Source organism: Eriocheir sinensis, unplaced genomic scaffold (assembly GCF_024679095.1).
Source record: "Eriocheir sinensis breed Jianghai 21 unplaced genomic scaffold, ASM2467909v1 Scaffold384, whole genome shotgun sequence".
Taxonomy (NCBI): domain Eukaryota; kingdom Metazoa; phylum Arthropoda; class Malacostraca; order Decapoda; family Varunidae; genus Eriocheir; species Eriocheir sinensis.
Window position 1 is genome coordinate 229784 of NW_026111703.1, and position 27717 is coordinate 257500.

Here is a 27717-nt window from a genome sequence, read left to right on the forward strand (position 1 = left end):
AAGAGAATACAACAGAATACAACAGAATAAAAGAGAATACAACAGAATACAACAGAATAAAAGAGAATACAACAGAATACAACAGAATAAAAGAGAATACAACAGAATACAACAGAATAAAAGAGAATACAACAGAATACAACAGAATAAAAGAGAATACAACAGAATACAACAGAATAAAAGAGAATACAACAGAATACAACAGAATAAAAGAGAATACAACATAATACAACAGAATAAAAGAGAATACAACAGAATAAAAGAGAATAAAAGAGAATAAAAGAGAATACAACAGAATAAAAGAGAATACAACAGAATACAACAGAATAAAAGAGAATACAACAGAATACAACAGAATAAAAGAGAATACAACAGAATAAAAGAGAATACAACAGAATACAACAGAATACAACAGAATAAAAGAGAATACAACAGAATAAAAGAGAATACAACAGAATACAACAGAATAAAAGAGAATACAACAGAATACAACAGAATAAAAGAGAATACAACAGAATACAACAGAATAAAAGAGAATACAACAGAATAAAAGAGAATACAACATAATACAAAAGAATAAAACAGAATAAAAGAGAATACAACAGACTACAACAGAATAAAAGAGAATACAACAGAAAACAACAGAATAAAAGAGAATACAAAAGAAGAAAACAGAATACAAGAGAATACAACAGAATACAAATAGAATAAAAGAGAATACAACAGAATACAACAGAATAAAAGAGAATACAAATAGAATACAACAGAATACAACAGAATACAACAGAATAAAAAAGAATCAAACAGAATACAACACTATAAAATATAATAAAAGAGAATACAACAGAATAAAAGAGAATACAACAGAATACAACAGAATAAAAGAGAATACAACAGAATACAACAGAATAAAAGAGAATACAACAGAATACAACAGAATAAAAGAGAATAAAAGAGAATACAACAGAATAAAAGAAAATAAAAAATAATACAACAGAATAAAAGATAATGAATCAGAATAAAACAGTATAAAAGAGAATACAACAGAATACAACAGAATAAAAGAGAATACAACAGAATACAACAGAATAAAAGAGAGTACAACAGAATAAAAGAGAATGCAACAGAATACAACAGAATAAAAGAGAATACAACAGAATACAACAGAATAAAAGAGAATACAACAGAATACAACAGAATAAGAGAATAAAAGAGAATACAACAGAATAAAAGAGAATACAACAGAATAAAAGAGAATACAACAGAATACAACAGAATAAAAGATAATACAACAGAATACAACAGAATAAAAGAGAATACAACAGAATAAAAGAGAATACAACAGAATAAAAGAGAATACAACAGAATACAACAGAATAAAAGAGAATACAACAGAATAAAAGAGAATACAACAGAATACAACAGAATAAAAGAGAATACAACAGAATACAACAGAATAAAAGAGAATACAACAGAATACAACAGAATAAAAGAGAATACAACAGAATAAAAGAGAATACAACAGAATAAAAGAGAATACAACAGAATACAACAGAATAAAAGAGAATACAACAGAATACAACAGAATAAAAGAGAATACAACAGAATACAACAGAATACAACAGAATAAAAGAGAATACAACAGAATAAAAGAGAATACAAAAGAATAAAAGAGAATACAACAGAATAAAAGAGAATACAACAGAATACAACAGAATACAAATAGAATAAAAGAATACAACAGAATACAACAGAATAAAAGAGAATACAACAGAATACAACAGAATAAAAGAGAATACAACAGAATACAACAGAATAAAAGAGAATACAACAGAATAAAAGAGAATACAACAGAATACAACAGAATACAACAGAATAAAAGAGAATACAACAGAATAAAAGAGAATACAACAGAATACAACAGAATAAAAGAGAATACAACAGAATACAACAGAATAAAAGAGAATACAACAGAATACAACAGAATAAAAGAGAATACAACAGAATACAACAGAATAAAAGAGAATAAAACAGAATACAACAGAATAAAAGAGAATACAACAGAATACAACAGAATAAAAGAGAATACAACAGAATACAACAGAATAAAAGAGAATACAACAGAATAAAAGAGAATACAACAGAATACAACAGAATAAAAGAGAATACAACAGAATACAACAGAATAAAAGAGAATACAACAGAATAAAAGAGAATACAACAGAATACAACAGAATAAAAGAGAATACAACAGAATACAACAGAATAAAATAATACAACAGAATACAACAGAATAAAAGAGAATACAACAGAATACAACAGAATAAAAGAGAATACAACAGAATACACCAGAATAAAAGAGAATTCAACAGAATAAAAAGAGAATACAACAGAATACAACAGAATAAAAGAGAATACAACAGAATACAACAGAATAAAAGAGAATACAAGAGAATACAACAGAATAAAAGAGAATACAACAGAATAAAACAGAATAAAAGAGAATACAACAGAATAAAAAGAGAATACAACAGAATACAACAGAATAAAAGAGAATACAACAGAATACAACAGAATAAAAGAGAATACAACAGAATACAACAGAATAAATGAGAATACAACAGAATACAACAGAATAAAAGAATACAACAGAATAAAAGAGAATACAACAGAATACAACAGAATAAAAAGAGAATACAACAGAATAAAAGAGAATACAACAGAATACAACAGAATAAAAGAGAATACAACAGAATACAAATAGAATAAAAGAGAATACAACAGAATACAACAGAATAAAAGAGAATACAACAGAATACAACAGAATAAAAGAGAATACAACAGAATACAAATAGAATAAAAGAATACAACAGAATAAAAGAGAATACAACTGAATAAAACTGATTAAAAGATAATACAACAGAATACAACAGAATAATAGAGAATAAAACATAATAAAATTTAATAAAACAGAATAAAAGAGAATACAACAGAATAAAAGAGAATACAACAGAATACAACAGAATAAAAGAGAATACAACAGAATACAACAGAATAAAAGAGAATACAACAGAATAAAAGAGAATACAACAGAATACAACAGAATAAAAGAGAATACAACAGAATACAACAGAATAAAAGAGAATACAACAGAATACAACAGAATAAAAGAGAATACAACAGAATACAACAGAATAAAAGAGAATACAACAGAATACAACAGAATAAAAGAGAATACAACAGAATACAACAGAATAAAAGAGAATACAACAGAATAAAAGAGAATACAACAGAATACAACAGAATAAAAGAGAATACAACCGAATAAAAGAGAATACAACAGAATAAAAGAGAATACAACAGAATACAACAGAATAAAAGAGAATACAAATAGAATACAACAGAATAAAAAAGAATACAACAGAATACAACAGAATAAAAGATAATACAACAGAATACAACAGAATAAAAGAGAATACAACAGAATACAACAGAATAAAAGAGAATACAACAGAATACAACAGAATAAAAGAGAATACAACAGAATACAACAGAATAAAAGAGAATACAACAGAATAAAAGAGAATACAACAGAATACAACAGAATAAAAGAGAATACAACAGAATACAACAGAATAAAAGAGAATACAACAGAATACAACAGAATAAAAGAGAATACAACAGAATACAACAGAATAAAAGAGAATACAACAGAATACAACAGAATAAAAGAGAATACAACAGAATAAAAGAGAATACAAAAGAATACAACAGAATAAAAGAGAATACAACAGAATACAACAGAATAAAAGAGAATACAACAGAATACAACAGAATAAAAGAGAATACAACAGAATACAACAGAATAAAAGAGAATACAACAGAATAAAAGAGAATACAACAGAATAAAAGAGAATACAACAGAATACAACAGAATAAAAGAGAATACAACAGAATACAACAGAATAAGAGAATACAACAGAATACAACAGAATAAAAGAGAATACAACAGAATACAACAGAATAAAAGAGAATACAACAGAATACAACAGAATAAAAGAGAATACAACAGAATACAACAGAATAAAAGAGAATACAACAGAATAAAAGAGAATACAACAGAATACAACAGAATAAAAGAGAATACAACAGAATACAACAGAATAAAAGAGAATACAACAGAATAAAAGAGAATACAACAGAATAAAAGAGAATACAACAGAATAAAAGAGAATACAACAGAATACAACAGAATAAAAGAGAATACAACAGAATACAACAGAATAAAAGAGAATACAACAGAATACAACAGAATAAAAGAGAATACAACAGAATACAACAGAATAAAAGAGAATACAACAGAATACAACAGAATAAAAGAGAATACAACAGAATACAACAGAATAAAAGAGAATACAACAGAATAAAAGAGAATACAACAGAATACAACAGAATAAAAGAGAATACAACAGAATACAACAGAATAAAAGAGAATACAACAGAATACAACAGAATAAAAGAGAATACAACAGAATAAAAGAGAATACAACAGAATAAAATAGAATACAACAGAATACAACAGAATACAACAGAATAAAAGAGAATACAACAGAATACAACAGAATAAAAGAGAATACAACAGAATAAAGAATACAGAATACAACTGAATAAAAGAGAATACAACAGAATAAAAGAGAATACAACAGAATACAACAGAATAAAAGAGAATACAACAGAATACAACAGAATAAAAGAGAATACAACAGAATACAACAGAATAAAAGAGAATACAACAGAATACAACAGAATAAAAGAGAATACAACAGAAAACAAACAGAATAAGAGAATACAACAGAATACAACAGAATAAAAGAGAATACAACAGAATACAACAGAATAAAAGAGAATAGAACAGAATACAACAGAATAAAAGAGAATACAACAGAATAAAAGAGAATACAACAGAATACAACAGAATAAAAGAGAATACAACAGAATAAAAGAGAATACAACAGAATACAACAGAATAAAAGAGAATACAACAGAATACAACAGAATAAAAAAGAGAATACAACAGAATACAACAGAATAAGAGAATACAACAGAATACAACAGAATAAAAGAGAATAGAACAGAATAAAAGAGAATACAAATAGAATAAAAAGAGAATACAACAGAATACAACAGAATAAAAGAGAATACAACAGAATAAAAGAGAATACAACAGAATACAACAGAATAAAAGAGAATACAACAGAATACAACAGAATAAAAGAGAATACAACAGAATACAACAGAATAAAAGAGAATACAACAGAATACAACAGAATAAAAGAGAATACAACAGAATAAAAGAGAATACAACAGAATACAACAGAATAAAAGAGAATACAACAGAATACAACAGAATAAAAGAGAATACAACAGAATAAAAGAGAATACAACAGAATACAACAGAATAAAAGAGAATACAACAGAATACAACAGAATAAAAGAGAATACAACAGAATACAACAGAATAAAAGAATACAACAGAATAACCGAGAATACAACAGAATACAACAGAATCAAATATAATCCAACAGAATACAACAGAATAAAAGAGAATACTTCAGAATACAACAGAATAAAAGAGAATACAACAGAATACAACAGAATAAAAGAGAATACAACAGAATACAACAGAATAAAAGAGAATACAACAGAATACAACAGAATAAAAGAGAATACAACAGAATACAACAGAATAAAAGAGAATACAACAGAATAAAAGAAAATACAACAGAATACAACAGAATAAAAGATAATACAACAGAATACAACAGAATAAAAGAGAATACAACAGAATAAAAGAGAATACAACAGAATAAAAGAGAATACAACAGAATAAAAGAGAATACAACAGAATAAAAGAGAATACAACAGAATACAACAGAATAAAAGAGAATACAACAGAATACAACAGAATAAAAGAGAATACAACAGAATACAACAGAATAAAAGAGAATACAACAGAATACAACAGAATAAAAGAGAATACAACAGAATACAACAGAATAAAAGAGAATACAACAGAATACAACAGAATAAAAGAGAATACAACAGAATACAACAGAATAAAAGAGAATACAACAGAATACAACAGAATAAAAGAGAATACAACAGAATAAAAGAGAATACAACAGAATACAACAGAATAAAAGAGAATACAAAATAATACAACAGAATACAACAGAATAAAAGAGAATACAACAGAATAAAAGAGAATACAACAGAATACAACAGAATAAAAGAGAATACAACAGAATAAAAGAGAATACAACAGAATACAACAGAATAAAAGAGAATACAACAGAATAAAAGAGAATACAACAGAATACAACAGAATAAAAGATAATACAACAGAATACAACAGAATAAAAGAGAATACAACAGAATACAACAGAATAAAAGAGAATACAACAGAATACAACAGAATAAAAGAGAATACAACAGAATAAAAGAGAATACAACAGAATACAACAGAATAAAAGAGAATACAACAGAATACAACAGAATAAAAGAGAATACAACAGAATACAACAGAATAAAAGAGAATACAACAGAATAAAAGAGAATACAACAGAATACAACAGAATAAAAGAGAATACAACAGAATACAACAGAATACAACAGAATAAAAGAGAATACAACAGAATACAACAGAATAAAAGAGAATACAACAGAATACAACAGAATAAAAGAGAATACAACAGAATACAACAGAATAAAAGAGAATACAACAGAATAAAAGAGAATACAAATGAATACAACAGAATACAACAGAATAAAAGAGAATACAACAGAATAAAAGAGAATACAACAGAATACAACAGAATAAAAGAGAATACAACAGAATACAACAGAATAAAAGAGAATACAACAGAATACAACAGAATAAAAGAGAATACAACAGAATACAACAGAATAAAAGAGAATACAACAGAATACAACAGAATACAACAGAATAAAAGAGAATACAACAGAATACAACAGAATAAAAGAGAATACAACAGAATACAACAGAATAAAAGAGAATACAACAGAATACAACAGAATAAAAGAGAATACAACAGAATACAACAGAATAAAAGAGAATACAACAGAATACAACAGAATAAAAGAGAATACAACAGAATACAGAATAGAAAAAGAGAATACAACAGAATACAACAGAATAAAAGAGAATACAACAGAATACAACAGAATAAAAGAGAATACAACAGAATACAACAGAATAAAAGAGAATACAACAGAATAAAAGAGAATACAACAGAATACAACAGAATAAAAGAGAATACAACAGAATACAACAGAATAAAAGAGAATACAACAGAATACAACAGAATAAAAGAGAATACAACAGAATACAACAGAATAAAAGATAATACAACAGAATAAAAGAGAATACAACAGAATGCAACAGAATAAAAGAGAATACAACAGAATACAACAGAATAAAAGAGAATACAACAGAATACAGCAGAATACAACAGAATAAAAGAGAATGCAACAGAATACAACAGAATAAAAGAGAATACAACAGAATACAACAGAATAAAAGAGAATACAACAGAATACAACAGAATAAAAGAGAATACAACAGAATACAACAGAATAAAAGAATACAACAGAATACAACAGAATAAAAGAGAATACAACAGAATACAACAGAATAAAAGAGAATACAACAGAATACAACAGAATAAAAGAGAATACAACAGAATACAACAGAATAAAAGAGAATACAACAGAATAAAAGAGAATACAACAGAATACAACAGAATAAAACAGAATAAAAGAGAATACAACAGAATAAAAGAGAATACAACAGAATACAACAGAATAAAAGAGAATACAACAGAATACAACAGAATACAACAGAATAAAAGAGAATACAACAGAATACAACAGAATAAAAGAGAATACAACAGAATACAACAGAATAAAAGAGAATACAACAGAATACAACAGAATAAAAGAGAATACAACAGAATACAACAGAATAAAAGAGAATACAACAGAATACAACAGAATAAAAGAGAATACAACAGAATAAAAGAGAATACAACAGAATACAACAGAATAAAAGAGAATACAACAGAATACAACAGAATAAAAGAGAATACAACAGAATACAACAGAATAAAAGAGAATACAACAGAATACAACAGAATAAAAGAGAATACAACAGAATACAACAGAATAAAAGAGAATACAACAGAATACAAATAGAATAAGAATACAACAGAATAAAAGAGAATACAACAGAATAAAAGAGAATACAACAGAATACAACAGAATAAAAGAGAATACAACAGAATACAACAGAATAAAAGAGAATAAAAGAGAATACAACAGAATACAACAGAATAAAAGAGAATACAACAGAATACAACAGAATAAAAGAGAATACAACAGAATACAACAGAATAAAAGAGAATACAACAGAATACAACAGAATAAAGAGAATACAACAGAATACAACAGAATAAAAGAGAATACAACAGAATAAAAGAGAATACAACAGAATAAAAGAGAATACAACAGAATACAACAGAATAAAAGAGAATACAACAGAATACAACAGAATAAAAGAGAATACAACAGAATACAACAGAATAAAAGAGAATACAACAGAATACAACAGAATAAAAGAGAATACAACAGAATACAACAGAATACAACAGAATAAAAGAGAATACAACAGAATACAACAGAATAAAAGAGAATACAACAGAATACAACAGAATACAACAGAATAAAAGAGAATACAACAGAATACAACAGAATAAAAGAGAATACAACAGAATACAACAGAATAAAAGAGAATACAACAGAATACAACAGAATAAAAGAGAATACAACAGAATACAACAGAATACAACAGAATAAAAGAGAATACAACAGAATAAAGAATACAACAGAATACAACAGAATAAAAGAGAATACAACAGAATACAACAGAATAAAAGAGAATACAACAGAATACAACAGAATAAAAGAGAATACAACAGAATACAACAGAATAAAAGAGAATACAACAGAATACAACAGAATAAAAGAGAATACAACAGAATACAACAGAATAAAAGAGAATACAACAGAATACAACAGAATAAAAGAGAATACAACAGAATACAACAGAATAAAAGAGAATACAACAGAATACAACAGAATAAAAGAGAATACAACAGAATACAACAGAATAAAAGAGAATACAACAGAATACAACAGAATAAAAGAGAATACAACAGAATACAACAGAATAAAAGAGAATACAACAGAATACAACAGAATAAAAGAGAATACAACAGAATACAACAGAATAAAAGAGAATACAACAGAATAAAAGAGAATACAACAGAATAAAAGAGAATACAACAGAATACAACAGAATAAAAGAGAATACAACAGAATAAAAGAGAATACAACAGAATACAACAGAATAAAAGAGAATACAACAGAATAAAAGAGAATACAACAGAATAAAAGAGAATACAACAGAATACAACAGAATAAAAGAGAATACAACAGAATACAACAGAATAAAAGAGAGAATACAACAGAATACAACAGAATAAAAGAGAATACAACAGAATACAACAGAATAAAAGAGAATACAACAGAATACAACAGAATAAAAGAGAATACAACAGAATACAACAAAATAAGAGAATACAACAGAATACAACAGAATAAAAGAGAATACAACAGAATACAACAGAATAAAAGAGAATACAACAGAATACAACAGAATAAAAGAGAATACAACAGAATACAACAGAATAAAAGAGAATACAACAGAATACAACAGAATAAAAGAGAATACAACAGAATAAAATAGAATACAACAGAATAAAAGAGAATACAACAGAATAAAAGAGAATACAACAGAATACAACAGAATAAAAGAGAATACAACAGAATACAACAGAATAAAAGAGAATACAACAGAATAAAAGAGAATACAACAGAATACAACAGAATACAACAGAATAAAAGAGAATACAACAGAATAAAAGAGAATACAACAGAATACAACAGAATAAAAGAGAATACAACAGAATACAACAGAATAAAAGAGAATACAACAGAATACAACAGAATAAAAGAGAATACAACAGAATACAACAGAATAAAAGAGAATACAACAGAATACAACAGAATAAAAGAGAATACAACAGAATACAACAGAATAAAAGAGAATACAACAGAATAAAAGAGAATACAACAGAATACAACAGAATAAAAGAGAATACAACAGAATACAACAGAATAAAAGAGAATACAACAGAATACAACAGAATAAGAGAATACAACAGAATACAACAGAATAAAAGAGAATACAACAGAATACAACAGAATAAAAGAGAATACAACAGAATACAACAGAATAAAAGAGAATACAACAGAATACAACAGAATAAAAGAGAATACAACAGAATACAACAGAATAAAAGAGAATACAACAGAATACAACAGAATAAAAGAGAATACAACAGAATACAACAGAATAAAAGAGAATACAACAGAATACAACAGAATAAAAGAGAATACAACAGAATAAAAGAGAATACAACAGAATACAACAGAATAAAAGAGAATACAACAGAATACAACAGAATAAAAGAGAATACAACAGAATACAACAGAATAAAAGAGAATACAACAGAATACAACAGAATAAAAGAGAATACAACAGAATAAAAGAGAATACAACAGAATACAACAGAATAAAAGAGAATACAACAGAATACAACAGAATAAAAGAGAATACAACAGAATACAACAGAATAAAAGAGAATACAACAGAATACAACAGAATAAAAGATAATACAACAGAATACAACAGAATAAAAGAGAATACAACAGAATACAACAGAATAAAAGAGAATACAACAGAATACAACAGAATAAAAGAGAATACAACAGAATAAAAGAGAATACAACAGAATACAACAGAATAAAAGAGAATACAACAGAATAAAAGAGAATACAACAGAATAAAAGAGAATACAACAGAATACAACAGAATACAACAGAATAAAAGAGAATACAACAGAATACAACAGAATAAAAGAGAATACAACAGAATACAACAGAATAAAAGAGAATACAACAGAATACAACAGAATAAAAGAGAATACAACAGAATACAACAGAATAAAAGAGAATACAACAGAATACAACAGAATAAAAGAGAATACAACAGAATACAACAGAATAAAAGATAATACAACAGAATACAACAGAATAAAAGATAATACAACAGAATAAAAGAGAATACAACAGAATACAACAGAATAAAAGAGAATACAACAGAATAAAAGAGAATACAACAGAATAAAAGAGAATACAACAGAATAAAAGAGAATACAACAGAATACAACAGAATAAAAGAGAATACAACAGAATACAACAGAATAAAAGAGAATACAACAGAATACAACAGAATAAAAGATAATACAACAGAATACAACAGAATAAAAGAGAATACCTACAACAGAATACAACAGAATAAAAGAGAATACAACAGAATACAACAGAATACAACAGAATAAAAGAGAATACAACAGAATACAACAGAATAAAAGATAATACAACAGAATACAACAGAATAAAAGAGAATACAACAGAATAAAAGAGAATACAACAGAATACAACAGAATAAAAGAGAATACAACAGAATAAAAGAGAATACAACAGAATACAACAGAATAAAAGAGAATACAACAGAATAAAAGAGAATACAACAGAATACAACAGAATAAAAGATAATACAACAGAATACAACAGAATAAAAGAGAATACAACAGAATACAACAGAATAAAAGATAATACAACAGAATACAACAGAATAAAAGAGAATACAACAGAATAAAAGAGAATACAACAGAATACAACAGAATAAAAGAGAATACAACAGAATACAACAGAATAAAAGATAATACAACAGAATACAACAGAATAAAAGAGAATACAACAGAATACAACAGAATAAAAGAGAATACAACATAATACAACAGAATAAAAGAGAATACAACAGAATACAACAGAATAAAAGATAATACAACAGAATACAACAGAATAAAAGATAATACAACAGAATACAACAGAATAAAAGAGAATACAACAGAATACAACAGAATAAAAGATAATACAACAGAATAGAACAGAATAAAAGAGAATACAACAGAATACAACAGAATAAAAGAGAATACAACAGAATACAACAGAATAAAAGAGAATACAACAGAATAAAAGAGAATACAACAGAATACAACAGAATAAAAGAGAATACAACAGAATAAAAGAGAATACAACAGAATAAAAGATAATACAACAGAATAAAAGATAATACAACAGAATACAACAGAATAAAAGAGAATACAACAGAATACAACAGAATAAAAGAGTCCAGCACGTGATCTGGCCGTGGTGAACACATATCACGAGTCCAGCACATGATCAGGCCGTGGTGAATCCATATCACGAGTCTAGCACATGATCAGGCTGTGGTGAACACATATCACGAGTCTAGCACATGATCAGGCTGTGGTGAACACATATCACGAGTCCAGCACATGATCAGGCCATGGTGAACACATATCACGAGTCCAGCACATGATCAGGCCGTGGTGAACACATATCACGAGTCCAGCACATGATCAGGCCATGGTGAACACATATCACGAGTCCAGCACATGATCAGGCTGTGGTGAACACATATCACGAGTCCAGCACATGATCAGGCTGTGGTGAACACATATCACGAGTCCAGCACATGATCAGGCTGTGGTGAACACATATCACGAGTCCAGCACATGATCAGGCTGTGGTGAACACATATCACGAGTCCAGCACATGATCAGGCCGTGGTGAACACATATCACGAGTCCAGCACATGATCAGGCTGTGGTGAACACATATCACGAGTCCAGCACATGATCAGGCCGTGGTGAACACATATCACGAGTCCAGCACATGATCAGGCCGTGGTGAACACATCACGAGTCCAGCACATGATCAGGCCATGGTGAACTCATACCACGAGTCTAGCACATGATCGGGCCATGGTGAATCCATATCACGAGTCTAGTACATGATCGGGCCATGGTGAATCCATATCACGAGTCTAGTACATGATCAGGCCTTGGTGAATACATATCATGAGTCTAGCACATGATCAGGCCGTGGTAATTACGAATTACACCTACTCCCATTAGCCCCCCCCCATTACCGTTAACCCCCGCCCCTTTTAATTATCAGCACGCAATTTACTGACCCTATTTACCCCTTATTCGCCACCGAACATGACCTAATTACGAATTCCACCTACTCCCAATGGCCCCCCCCCCATTACCATTAACCCCCGCCCTTTTTAATTATCACCACGCAATTTACTGACCCCATTTACCCATCATTCGACACCGAACATGACCTATTTTCGAGTTTCACTTGCACCCATTGGGCCCCACCCATTACCATAAATCCCCGCCCCCTTTAATTATCACCACGCAATTTACTGACCCCATTTACCCATTATTCGACACCGAACATGACCTAATTATGAATTCCACATACTCCCATTAGCCCCCCCATTACCATTAACCCCCGCCCCCTTTAATTATCACCACGCAATTTACTGTTCCCATTTACCCATTATTCGACACCGAACATGACCAAATTACGAATTCCACCTACTCCCATTAGCCCCCCCCCATTACCATTCACCCCCGCCCCCTCTGATTATCACCACGCAATTTACTGGCCCCATTTACCCAGTATTTGACACCTCACATGACCTATTTTCGAGTTTCACCTACTCCCATTAGCCCCCCCCCCCAAATTACCATTAACCCCCGCCCCCTTTAATTATCACCACGCAATTTATTGACCCCATTTACCCATCATTCGACACCGAACATCACCTAATTACGAAATCCACCTACTCCCATTAACCCCCGCCCCCTCTCATTATCACCACGCAATTTAATGACCCCATTATTCCAGTATTTGACACCTCACATGATCCATTTTCGAGTTTCACCTACACCCATTAGCCCCCCCTCCATTACCGTTAGCCCCCGCCCCCTTTAATTATCACCACGCAATTTACTGACCCCATTTACCCATTTTTCGACATCGAACATGACCAAATTACGAATTCCATCTACACCCAATGGCACCCCCCCCCCATTACCATTCACCCCCGCCCCCTCTGATTATCACCACGCAATTTACTGACCCCATTTACCCAGTATTTGACACCTCACATGACCTATTTTCGAGTTTCACCTACTCACATTAGCCCCCCCCCCCCCAATTACCATTAACCCCCGCCCCCTTTAATTATCACCACGCAATTTACTGACCCCATTATTCCAGTATTTGACACCTCACATGATCCATTTTTGAGTTTCACCTACACCCATTAGCCCCCCCTCCATTACCGTTAGCCCCCGCCCCCTTTAATTATCACCACGCAATTTACTGACCCCATTTACCCATTCTTCGACATCGAACATGACCTAATTACGAATTCCACCTACTCCCATTAGCCTTCCACGCCCGTGCACACGTGGGTACATGAGACTAGTGCAGGAAAGATCTATTTTAGCCGTGAAAACGAAAACTATGTTACGGGCTAAGTATCTGCCCCAAGCCCGCCATGAAAAATATATATCCTTATTTTCTCACAAAGGAAGACACTTAAGATCACGCCCGTACGCCCACGTCAGCCTTCCACGTCAGGGGCTTCCACATGCCGGGCAAGCCATCCATCACGGACATCAGATCGTGGTATGGCTTCGTAAACCAGCTCGCCCCCTTCCTCGCCACCGCCGATCATGAACGCCTTCCGGAGTTACTGAAGAAACCAAAAGTAAGACACGTGTACTGGGACTACCAGCTTCAGTAGAAATTCCGCCAAGCCAAGGATACTATATGCCAGCTCGCCAAGGACGGTCTTACTTATTACGATAAAACCCGCCCCACCGCTGCCATCACCGACTGGAGCCGAGAGGGCATCGGATTCGTCATCCTCCAGCAGTACTGCAGTTGTGCATCGGCCTCCGCCCCATACTGCTGTAAGGGCGGGTGGCACCTGGCCCTGTGCGGCAGCCGGCACCTCACCACCGCCGAGGCTGGATACGCAGCTGTGGAAGGGGAGGCTCTGGCGGTGGCGTGGTGCCTCCAAAAGGCGAGGTTGTTCCTGCTGGGATGCCCAAACCTCACCATCGTGACCGACCACCGCCCCCTTGTGAAGCTCCTAGGAGACAGCTCTGACGAGCGTTGTCAACCCCAGGCTCTTCAGGCTCAAGGAACGAACACTACAGTTCCGATTCCAAATCAAATACCTCCCTGGGAAGAGCAACACCGCCGCCGACTTTCTGTCCCGCTACCCAGCTCTCAGGGCACCCCCGACAACAGCGGACCTCGACTCGGACGAGGATATCATCGGGGCAGTCGCCGCCGCAGTCGTAGCCTGCACCGATCGGGAGGGACGCGTGGTGGACGAAGAGGAGGTCAAGCGGAAGGCCGCCGACGACCCGACGTACCAGATGTTAGTCGCCAAGGTCATGGCGGGTGACTGGCACCAGCATAAAGCACAAGAAGTGGCATCCCTGCGTCCCTTCTATGGGGTGAGGGACAGGCTGGCAGTGATGCACGACGTAGTGACATACATGTTTGACCAGGGGTACGTGCGCCTCGTCATCCCCGAAGCTCTCCGACAGCAGGTAGCAGCAAACCTACACGCCAGCCACCAGGGCCTCGGTTCCATGCTGCGGAGGGCGAGGCAGTGTGTATACTGGCCGGGGATTGAGGGGGACCTGCGGCACCACCGCTCCGCATGCACAGAATGCGAAACACGCGCCCCATCGCAGCCCGCAGAAACGCTGGCGATGACGCCGCCCCCTGAGTACCCGTTCCAGCAGACGGTGGCCGACATGTTCCAGCACGAAGGACACATGTACATGGCCTACGCCGACAGGCTTGCCGGCTGGCTGGAAATAGCTCACTTCCCACACGGGAGCACACACGCCCTGCGTTTCCTTAGCCGGACATCTTACACTCACCAAGAAGCAGCAGACTGTCACACCAGCCAGTCAGGGGCAGGAGAGCCTTCTTGAGGAAGTGCCGGGCAGTGCCACCGCTCTGAAAAACCAACATTACAATGAGTGGATGAGCCCAGAACACTGCTGCTGCCCAGACTGACAACACAGTGCAGCCCGGCACACTACATGTGCTGCTATAAGCCACCTCAGGAGGAGGAGGAGGAGGTGGAGGACTGGTTCACAGAGTCATCACATTCTTCTTCCAAACAACAAAACTGTTTCCTCAAAAACTTTTCTTACAAATTTCTGGTTCTTATAATTCCAATCTAACACTGACAGGTGTAGCCAGAACACTCTTCTGACGACAAGGAAAAAAAGCTGCATGTCCCGGCCCCTGACCTGACCTGACCTGACCAAAGAAAAAGCCACCAAAAGCTGTCCACTCACTTCCTTCCTTTCTCTCTTCTTTCCTTCCTCTGGACACTCTGTTGACAGGAAAACAGTTAGGAAGAAAAAATAAAAGAAAATAAGAGTCAACACAACACACACACACACACACACACACACACACACACACACGAAGAGGAAGGCTGTGAAAGGCAGGCAGGCACTTGTGGTGCCCCGCAGGGCACTACATCTACCAACACAGATGCAGTAACACCTCCTGACCCAGTACGAGCACCACAAATAAACAAAGAAGAAGAAAGTGATGATGAACGGTAGAATTCATCTAATAACAAGAACAATTTGAAGAACACAGCACAGCGAGGCGACAGTGTGAAGAACAAACCATTATGGAAACACACAGGAAGTAAAAAGGGGCGTCTCAGGCCACCACATAGCTCTGCCGGAAACCACCCACTTCACCCAACGACAGCACCACGCTAAAGGACGAGAATCATGTAAACCCAAGCCATGTAGAATACTCAGGAATATTCACTCTTATGTACTTATGAGGATGTGACCATATCATAGAGTGCACCCTCAGTGCCTTATGTGTAAAGTCAATGGTTATGACGTAGTAACGACGTATAGTGACGTAGGCAACCGCCCATATAAGGGGGTTCCTGTTGGATGTACGAGATGTTTTCTGCCTGCGCCCGCACCCGCGAGGCGAACCTCTGTCAGTTATTGACTCACTCAGTAAACGGGAGCACACACGCCCTGCATTTCCTTAGCCAGACATCTTACATGGCACAGTGAACGGAAGTCTGGACCTACTAACTGACCACTCCTCCCCGGCCGTCACCAGCCTCCGCTCCAGAGAAGTGCGAGCTGGAGATGTCGCCAGCTGCCTTTAAGTCACGGAGGAGGTCCATGGAGTGCTGGCTGCTTCTGTGCAGGTGGCTGCCACAGGAGGCAGTGCAACACATCAGGCTCCAATGCGTCCCTGCCCTGCATTGGGCCATGGACGCACGCTTCACTATGGACCAGTGGAGCACCCTGACTCTACCAACGGCCTTGGACGCCATCGGCAAGCTCGTCCTTCGGCCATATACACAGGCAGTGCAGTGGGCAGAGTTCTTTGGAGCGAGGCAGGAGCAGGAGTGTGTCAGTGAGTACATAACCAAGTGCACACAGAAAGCGACAGACTGTGCCTTTAAGTGCCGACAGCGTAGCACAGATTTGTTGGAGTACTTGTCGCTTAGAAAGTTAATGGGAGTCCTCCGTGACGTGACACTGAGGCAACAAGTGTACCAGGCGTGTGACTCAATCGGCAGTGTCGACGCCCTGAGGGCCATGTGTTGTGCTCACGAGGCCGCCCGTCGCGAAGCCACAGGTGGTGGAGGCCCGGGGCGGGAGGCTGCTCGTGCGGCTGGCACCGCGCAAAGCGAGGAGACCGAGTGCGAGGAAGAGTAGCTGTAATTTGAACTGAGCTATAAGATTAACAGTATTTATAACTTGGTGGAATTGAGGTTTTAAATCTAATAATTGTAATTCAGCTTAAGAGTTGTAAAAAGTAAACTAACTCATGTAAACAATATTCTCATGAGTAAATACACTCATCATATATATAAGGAAAAAAGTGCCCACCACCTCAGACAATTTGGTGGAAGACACTTAAAAATCCCTCCCTGACACTTACCCTGACGGTGGTATACAATATACATATTAGCGACGTTTCACAGGAGGTTTAATACATTATGTTAGTATCTTAATACTAACTAACAGCTTACAGAATATTGAAAACTTCTGAAAAAAATGTGAAAAGTTTTATAACAGCCATTGTATTCTGGCAGAGACACAGGTCAGTCAGGTGTCATGTTAGGTCTTGTTCATTAGGTTAGGTTAGAATTAAATAACACTAAACTTCCTAGCGATCCGATCACACCTCGGACAATGTATTGCATCAGCGGCACACGTTAGGTTTTATGAGGTAATAATTCATGGGTAATATATATGACAACAATATTGCCCACCTAGCTGTGTGCTGGATAACCATTAACAGTACTACGCATTATTTACCAACTGATGCCGGGGCAGGTCGTGACGTGCAGGGCGGGGCGTCAGGGAGTGGACCTCCAGCATTAAAAAGTCATCCATTCAGCGCACGGTTTCTGTAAAATAGCAGCATCCCCATAATAAAGAGCATCATATACTGACCAAAGCAGGAATAAGTATTTCTATGTTCTTATGTAATGAAGTCATTTTCCCCCACAGCTTAGGTTACCAGTAGTGTAAGTTAAGGGTAGTAATTTCCTCTTATTTCTCTCTTTACTGTAAAATTTCCATGGCCCTTTCTTCCTTAAAGGTACATGAGAGAGAGAGAGAGACTGCGAGCTCCGGGGTGAAGAAAGGGAAGAGCCTGCGTGGAAAAGTACCCCCCTTGTAACCTAAACACGTCTGCTGGCTTGTCAAAACCAGGCTGGATGTGCTAGAAATGTTGTAATTACCACCACACCCCGCCCTAAACGCACACCCACTAAAGAGCTTGTGGTGATGATAAGCGAGGGTTGTTTTGGTAGGTGACAGCCCTGTGTGACCTGCTGTAGCCCTGGTCAGGTCAGCCTTGACGTGAGATTAACTTTAATTAACAAGAGTACTACATCACAGCGGTGCGAATATTCCCGAAGCCTCTGTACAGGGTCCTAGGGTCACATGGGTGTTATTCTATACATTTGCCGTCACGGCACGAATGGCTGGCATCACACTGATTCTGGCACCACACGAATCTATGCCACTGTGAACACTGCCTGGTAACATAACACTGTCTGTGGCACTGCATATTAAACACCCTGGCTGAGCCCACATCACAGGAGGGGGGTCACACCAGGTAGGTTAACAAGACACTGTAACACTGGGTAACTAATCTGTCTTGCATCACGTAACACCTGCTGAACATGGAACTGTCGGTGGCACTGTTAACACTGCATAACACCTGAGAGCCCACGTCACAGCCCGTCACCTTAACACAGTGACGTAACACAGCCAGTAACAGCCCTATCATGTGTCCAGGTAACAGAATACTACTAATGTCACAACGTGTAACACTCTCTGGGATCACGTAACACATTTAAACACTGCTGCTGCCACGTCACACACTCGTCCGTCACATGACGTAACTCTGTACTATGAAGGGGAGAAAACACTCACTGTAAAGCGATTAATCTCTTTTTTTCACCTTTAGAAGCAGAGCAGCAGCAGGGCCTGAAACCTCATCAACGGTAACATGATTTTGGGGGCGGTTGATGCTTGAGGTCAATGAGTCACATATTTGACAAGGCTTTCGTAGGCGTTGTGGGGGACATTTCCAGAGGTAGATAATGACCCTGGTGGTAGCTTGACCCTTCCTCTGTACCATGAACGTTAAAAGTCACTCACGGGAACACGATTCATCTCCTTTATGACCTCTTAAGAACAGCTGATACGGCGCGGGGTCAAAACTCGTCACCTATAAACACGTATTTGACAAGGCTTCCGTAGGCGTTGTAAGCATTTTCAGGGGTATTCAATGACCCTGGTGGTAGTTTGACCCTTCCTCTGTACCATGAACGTAAAAATACACTGTCTTACCGCCAAAAACACTGCAAACACCTCTCAAAACACGTCGTGAAGGAGGAACTGCGTGGACGATCAGGTGTGTTATGATTTTTTACCGCGCACCGATGCTAGATTATCGTACTCAGAGCCGCACATTTACCGGCTTCTGACCCATACCTGATGCCAAGAAGCCCCAATAATTAACCCTTTAAACAATAATCATATGTGAAGGCGGTTATTTGGGTGATAAAAGCAGTGTGGGGCTCAGAGATCGGCAGGTGTCCCGCACTGGACTCTCGTACTTGAGGTGAAAGTGTTATACTTTGGGTCCCTAGAAAAAAAAAAAAAAAAAAGCGGCCATGTCCTGCAAAAGGCAACTTAACGGGAAAGAAACGAGACGAGGAATCCATTTCTGGCCTCGGCATAACGCTACACTAAATATTAAGGGAGATATCGGCACGGAAAGCTAGCGTGAAATTCTCAAAAAAAACATGAAAATCAACTATATTTATGTTATTTGAAGCTATTTTCATGCAAACGGCGACTCATCTTGGGTAAAATAAGACGAGGAATCCATTTGTGGCCTCGGCATAACGCTGCACTCAATATTAAGGGAGATATCGCCCCGGAAATCTCGTGTGAAATTCCCCCCACCCAAAAATATGAAAATCAGGTATATTTATATTATTTTCATGTAAACGGTGACTTTTTTTTTTAATTTTGTTGTATTTCATAGTATTTTGTTGTATTTCATTGTATTTTTGTTGTATTTCATTGTCTTTCATTGTATTTTGTTGTATTTTGTTGTATTTCATTGTATTTCATTGTATTTTGTTGTATTTCATTGTATTTCATTGTATTTAATTGTATTTTCTTGTAATTTATTGTATTTTGTTGTATTTCATTTTATTTTGTTGTATTTTGTTGTATTTCTTTGTATTTTGTAGTATTTCATTGTATTTCATTGTATTTTGTTGTATTTCATTGTATTTTGTTGCATTTCATTGTATTTCATTTCATTTTGTTGTATTTTGCTGTATTTAATTGTATTTTGTTGTATTTCATTGTATTTCGTTGTATTTCATTGAATTTCATTGTATTTTGTTGTATTTTGTTGTATTTCATTGTGTTTCATTGTATTGTGTTGTATTTTGTTGTATTTCATTGTATTTTCTTGTATTTCATTGTATTTCATTGTATTTTGTTGTATTTCATTGCATTTTGTTGTATTTCATTGTAGTTTGGTGTATTTCATTGTATTTCATTGTAGTTTCATGTATTTCATTGTATTTCATTGTATTTTGTTGTATTTCATTGCATTTTGTTGTATATCATTGTAGTTTGGTGTATTTCATTGTATTTCATTGTAGTTTCATGTATTTCATTGTATTTTTTTTGTATTTTGTTGTATTTCATTGTATTTTGTTGTATTTTATTGTATTTCATTGTATTTTGTTGTATTTTGTTGTATTTCATTGTATTTCACTGTATTTTGTTGTATTCCATTGTATTTTGTTGTATTTTATTGTATTACATTGTATTTTGTTGTATTCTCTTGTGTTTCATTGTATTTTGTTGTATTTCGTTGTATTTCATTGTAATTCATTGTATTTTATTGTATTTCATTGTATTTTGTTGTATTTCATTGTATTTTGTTGTATTTCATTGTAATTCATTATATTTTGTTGTATTCCATTGTAGTTATTTCTATTTTGTTGTATTTAATTGTATTTAGTTGTATTTCATTGTATTTCATTGTATTTTGTTGTATTTCATTATATTTTGTTGTATTTCATTGTATTTTGTCCATTGTAGTTATTTCTATTTTGTTGTATTTAATTGTATTTAGTTGTATTTCATTGTATTTCATTGTATTTTGTTGTATTTCATTATATTTTGTTGTATTTCATTGTATTTTGTTGTATTGTATTGTATTTTGTTGTATTTTGTTGTATTTCATTGTATTTTCTTGTATTTCATTGTATTTTGTTGTATTTCATTGTATTTCATTGTATTTTGTTGTATTTCATTGTATTTCATTGTATTTTGTTGTATTTCATTGTGTTTTGTTGTATTTCATTGTATTTTGTTATATTTCATTGTATTTTGTTGTATTTCATTGTATTCTGTTGTATTTTATGGTATTCTGTTGTATTTTGTCTTTTTCTGTTGTATTTTGATGTATTCTGTTGTATTCTGTTGTATTTTAATGTATTATGTTGTCCTCTGTTGTATTTTACAGTATTCAGTTGTATTCTGTTGTATTTTAATGTTTTCTGTTGTATTCTGTTGTATTTTAATGTATTCTGTTGTATTCTGTTTTATTTTAATGTATTATGTTATTACCGTACATTAGCCTATTAACAACATCAACCTTTCTATCGTAGCCTATTAACACCATCAAACTATCTATCGTAGCCTATTAACACAGTGAACCCTTCTATCGTAGCCTGTTAAGACGTAACTTTCTACATTAGCCTATTGACAACATCAACCTTTCTACATTAGCCTATTAACAACATGAGCCTTTCTAGCATAGCATATTAACACCATGAACCTTTCAATCATTGTATTCTGTTGTATTTTGTTGTATTTATTAGTATTTCATTGGCTTTCACTGTATTCTGTCGCATTCTATTGTATTCTGCTGTATTTCATTCTATTCTGTTATATTTCATTGTATTCTATTGTATTTTATTGTATTCTGTTGTATTTTATTGTATTCTCCTGTATTTCACTGCATACTGTTGTATTTTATTGTTTTACGTTGTATTTCATTGTATTCTGTTGTATTTCATTGTATTCTGTTGTATTCTGTTGTATTTTATGGCATTCTGTTGTATTTTAATGTATTCTGTTGCATTCTGTTGTATTTTAATTTATTCTGTTGTCTTTTATTGTATTCTGTTGTATTTTCATGTATTATGTTGTCTTCTGTATTATTCTGTTGTATTTTATTGTATTCTGTTGTATTCTGTTGTATTTTAATTTATTCTATTGTATTCTGTTATATTTTAATGTATTATGTTGTCTTCTGTTGTATTCTGTTGTATTTTATTATATTCTGTTGTATTCTGTTGTATTTTAATGTATTCTGTTGAATTATGTTGTATTTTAGTGTATTATGGTATATAATAATGTAATCTGTTGTATTTTAATGTATTCTGTTGTATTCTGTTGTATTCTCTTGTATTCTATTGTATTCTGTTGTATTCTGTTATATTTTAATGTATTATGTTGTCTTCTGTTGTTTTCTGTTGTATTTTATTGTATTCTCTTGTATTCTGTTGTATTTTAATGTATTCTGTTGTTTTCTGTTGTATTTGAGTGAATTCTGTTGTATTCTGTTGTATTTTACTATATTCTGTAGTATTCTATTATATTTTAATGTATTCTCTTGTTGTATTTTGTTGTATTCTGTTGTATTTTAATGTATTCTGTTGTATTCTGTTTTATTTTATTGTATTCTCTTGTATTTTAATGTATTCTGTTGTTGTATTCTGTTGTATTCTCTTATATTTTATTTTATTCTGTTGTATTTTAATGCATTCTGTTGTATTCTGTTCCATTTTAATTTATTATGTTGCATTCTGTTGTATTTTAATGGGTTCTGTTGTATTCTGTTGCATTCGGTTGTATTCGGTTGTATTTTAATGTATTCTGATTTATTCTGTTGTATTCTGGTGCATTCTGTTGTATTTTATTATATTCTTTTGTATTTTAATGTATTCTGTTGTATTCTGTTATATTTTAATGTATTCTATATTATTTTATTGTATTCTGTTGTATTTTAATGTATTATGTTATTACCTTACAGTAGCCTATTAACAACATCAACCTTTCTATCGTAGCCTTTTAACACCATCAAACTATCTATCGTAGCCTATTAACACAATGAACCTTTCTATCGTAGCCTATTAACACCATGAAACTTTCTACATTAGCCTATTAACAACATCAACCTTTCTACATTAGCCTACATGAGCCTTTCTAGCATAGCATATTAACACCATTAACCTTTCAATCATTGTATTCTGTTGTATTTTGATGTATTTATTAGTATTTCATTATATTTTGTTGGATTTCGTTGTACTCTGTTGCATTTTATTCTATTCTGTTGTATTGCATTCTATTCTGTTATATTTCATTGTATTCTATTATATTTTACTGTATTCTGTTGTATTTTATTGTATTCTCCTGTATTTCACTGCATTCTGTTGTATTTTATTGTTTTACGTTGTATTTCATTGTATTCTGCTGTATTTCATTGTATTCTGTTCTATTCTTTAGTATTTTTGGGTATTCTGTTGTATTTTAATGTATTCTGTTGTATTATGTTGGATTTTAATGTATTCTCTTGTATTCTGTTGTATTATGTTGCATTTTAATGTATTATGTTGTCTTCTGTTGTATTCTGTTGTATTTTATTGTATTCTGTTGTATTCTGTTGTATTTTAATATATTCTGTTGTATTCTGCTGTATTCTCTTGTATTTTATTGTATTCTCTTGTATTATGTTGTATTTTAATGGATTCTGATGTATTCTGTTGTTTTCTCTAGTATTTTATTGTATTCTCTTGTATTCTGTTGTATTTTAATGTATTCTGTTGTTTTCTGATGTATTTTAATGTATTCTGTTGTATTTTATTGTATTTTACTGTATTCTGTTGTATTCTATTGTATTTTAATATATTCTGTTGTATTTTAATGTATTCTGTTGTATTTTAATGTATTCTGTTGCATTCTGTTTTATTTTATTGTATTCTGTTGTATTCTGTTGTATTTTAATGTATTTTCTTGTTGTATTCTGTTGTATTCTGCTGTATTTTATTGTATTCGGTTGTATTTTAATGTATTCTCTTGTATTCTGTTGTATTTTAATGTATTCTGTTGTATTTTAATTTATTCTGTTGTATTCTGTTGTGTTCGGTTTTATTCGGTTGTATTTTAATGTATAATCATGTATTCTTTTGTATTCTGTTGTATTCTGTTGTATTTTATTGTATTCTGTTGTATTTTAAGGTATTCTGTTGTATTCTGTTGTATTTTAATGTATTCTCTTGTATTTTAATGTATTATGTTATTACACTACATTAGCCTATTAACAACATCGATCTTTCTATCGTAGCCTATTAAAACGATCAAACTATCTATCGTAGCCTATTAACACTATGAACCTTTCTACATTAGCCTATTAACACCACGAAACTTTCTACATTAGCCTATTAACAACATCAACCTTTCTATATTAGCATATTAACAACATGAGGCTTTCTAGCATAGCCTATTAACACCATCAACCTTTCAATCATTGTATTCTGTTGTATTTTGTTGTATTTATTAGTATTTCATTGTATTTTGTTGTACTGCATTGTATTCTGTTGCATTTTATTCTATTCTGTTGTATTGCATTCTATTCTGTTATATTTCATTGTATTCTTTTTTATTTTATTGTATTCTGTTGTATTTTATTGTATTCTCCTGTATTTCACTGCATTCTGTTGTATTTTATTGTTTTACGTTGTATTGCATTGTATTCTGCTGTATTTCATTGTATTCTGTTGTATTCTGCTGTATTTTATGGTATTCTGTTGTATTTTAATGTGTTCTGTTGTATTCTGTTGTATTTTAATGTATTCTCTTGTATTTTGTTGAATTCCATTGTATTTTAATGTATTATGTTGTCTTCTGTTGTCTTCTGTTGTATTTTATTGTAGTCTGTTGTATTCTGTTCTATTTTAATATATTCTGTTCAATTATGTTGTATTTTAGTGTATTCTGTTGTATTTTAATGTAATCTCTTGTATTCTGTTGTATTTTAATGTATTCTGTTGTATTCTCTTGTATTTTATTGTATTCTCTTTTATTATGTTGTATTTTTATGGATTCTGATGTATTCTGTTGTTTTCTCTTGTATTTTATTGTATTCTCTTGTATTATGTTGTATTTTATTGTATTCTCTTGTATTCTGTTGTATTTTAATGTATTCTGTTGTTTTCTGATGTATTTTAATGTATTTTGTTGTATTCTATTTGTTCTGCTGTATTTTATTGTATTCGGTTGTATTTTAATGTATTCTCTTGTATTCTGTTGTATTTTAATGTATTCTGTTGTATTTTAATTTATTCTGTTGTATTCTGTTGTGTTCGGTTTTATTCGGTTGTATTTTAATGTATTCTCATGTATTCTTTTGTATTCTGTTGTATTATGTTGAATTTTATTGTATTCTGTTGTATTTTAATGTATTCTGTTGTATTCTGTTGTATTTTAATGTAATCTCTTGTATTCTGTTGTATTTTAAAGTATTCTGTTGCATTCTGTTGTATTCTCTTGTATTTTATTGTATTCTCTTGTATTATGTTGTATTTTAATGTATTCTGTTGTATTCTCTTGTATTTTAATGTATTATGTTATTACACTACATTAGCCTATTAACAACATCGATCTTTCTATCGTAGCCTATTAAAACCATCAAACTATCTATCGTAGCCTATTAACACAATGAACCTTTCTACATTAGCCTATTAACACCATGAAACTTTCTACATTAGCCTATTAACAACATCAACCTTCCTACATTAGCATATTAACAACATGAGCCTTTCTAGCATAGCCTATTAACACCATCAACCTTTCAATCATTGTATTCTGTTGTATTTATTAGTATTTCATGGTATGTTGTTGGATTTCATTGTATTCTGTTGTATTGCATTCTATTCTGTTATATTTCATTGTATTCTTTTTTATTTTATTGCATTCTGTTGTATTTTATTGTATTATCCTGTATTTCACTGCATTCTGTTGTATTTTATTATTTTACGCTGTAATTCATTGTATTCTGCTGTATTTCATTGTATTCTGTTGTATTCTGCTGTATTTTATGGTATTCTGTTGTATTTTAATGTGTTCTGTTGTATTCTGTTGTATTTTAATGTATTCTCTTGTATTCTGTTGTATTTTAATGTATAATGTTGTCTTCTGTTGTATTTTATTTTAGTCTTTTGTATTCTGTTCTATTTTAATATATTCTGTTCAATTATGATGCATTTTAGTGTATTCTGTTGTATTTTGATGTAATCTCTTGTATTCTGTTGTATTTTAATGTATTCTGTTGTATTCTCTTGTATTTTATTGTATTCTCTTGTATTATGTTGTATTTTAATGTATTCTGTTGTATTCTCTAGTATTTTAATGAATTATGTTATTACACTACATTAGCCTATTAACAACATCGATCTTTCTATCGTAGCCTATTAAAACCATCAAACTATCTATCGTAGCCTATTAACACAATGAACATTTCTACATTAGCCTATTAACACCATGAAACTTTCTACATTAGCCTATTAACAATATCAACCTTTCTACATTAGCATATTAACAACATGAGCCTTTCTAGCATAGCCTATTAACACCATCAACCTTTCAATCATTGTATTCTGTTGTATTTTGTTGTATTTACTAATATTTCATGGTATTTTGTTGGATTTCATTGTATTCTGCTGCATTTTATTCTATTCTGTTGTATTGCATTCTATTCTGTTATATTTCATTGTATTTTTTTATTTTATTTTATTGTATTCTGTTGTATTTTATTGTATTCTCCTGTATTTCACTGCATTCTGTTGTATTTTAT

General features: G+C 32.7%; 1 protein-coding gene across 13 annotated transcripts in view; it reads right to left on the reverse strand.

Moving 5' to 3' along the window:
• LOC126992009 (uncharacterized) overlaps nucleotides 1–20414 on the reverse strand; it is a 110315-nt gene extending 89901 nt beyond the window's left edge. For 5 of the 13 annotated variants that reach the window (XR_007746041.1, XR_007746033.1, XM_050850683.1 and 2 more), the window contains exons 1-3: nucleotides 20115–20216; nucleotides 18567–18658; nucleotides 16122–16200 (exon numbers count right to left, since the gene is read on the reverse strand). Coding sequence is in view for 4 of the 13 variants with exons in the window: in XM_050850683.1 (XP_050706640.1) it covers nucleotides 16122–16200; nucleotides 18567–18644 (157 nt within the window). In the remaining 9 variants the exon portion in view is untranslated. The other 8 variants (XR_007746045.1, XR_007746037.1, XR_007746040.1 and 5 more) reach the window with 7 other exon arrangements.
• Between the last annotated feature and the right edge of the window lie 7303 nt (nucleotides 20415–27717).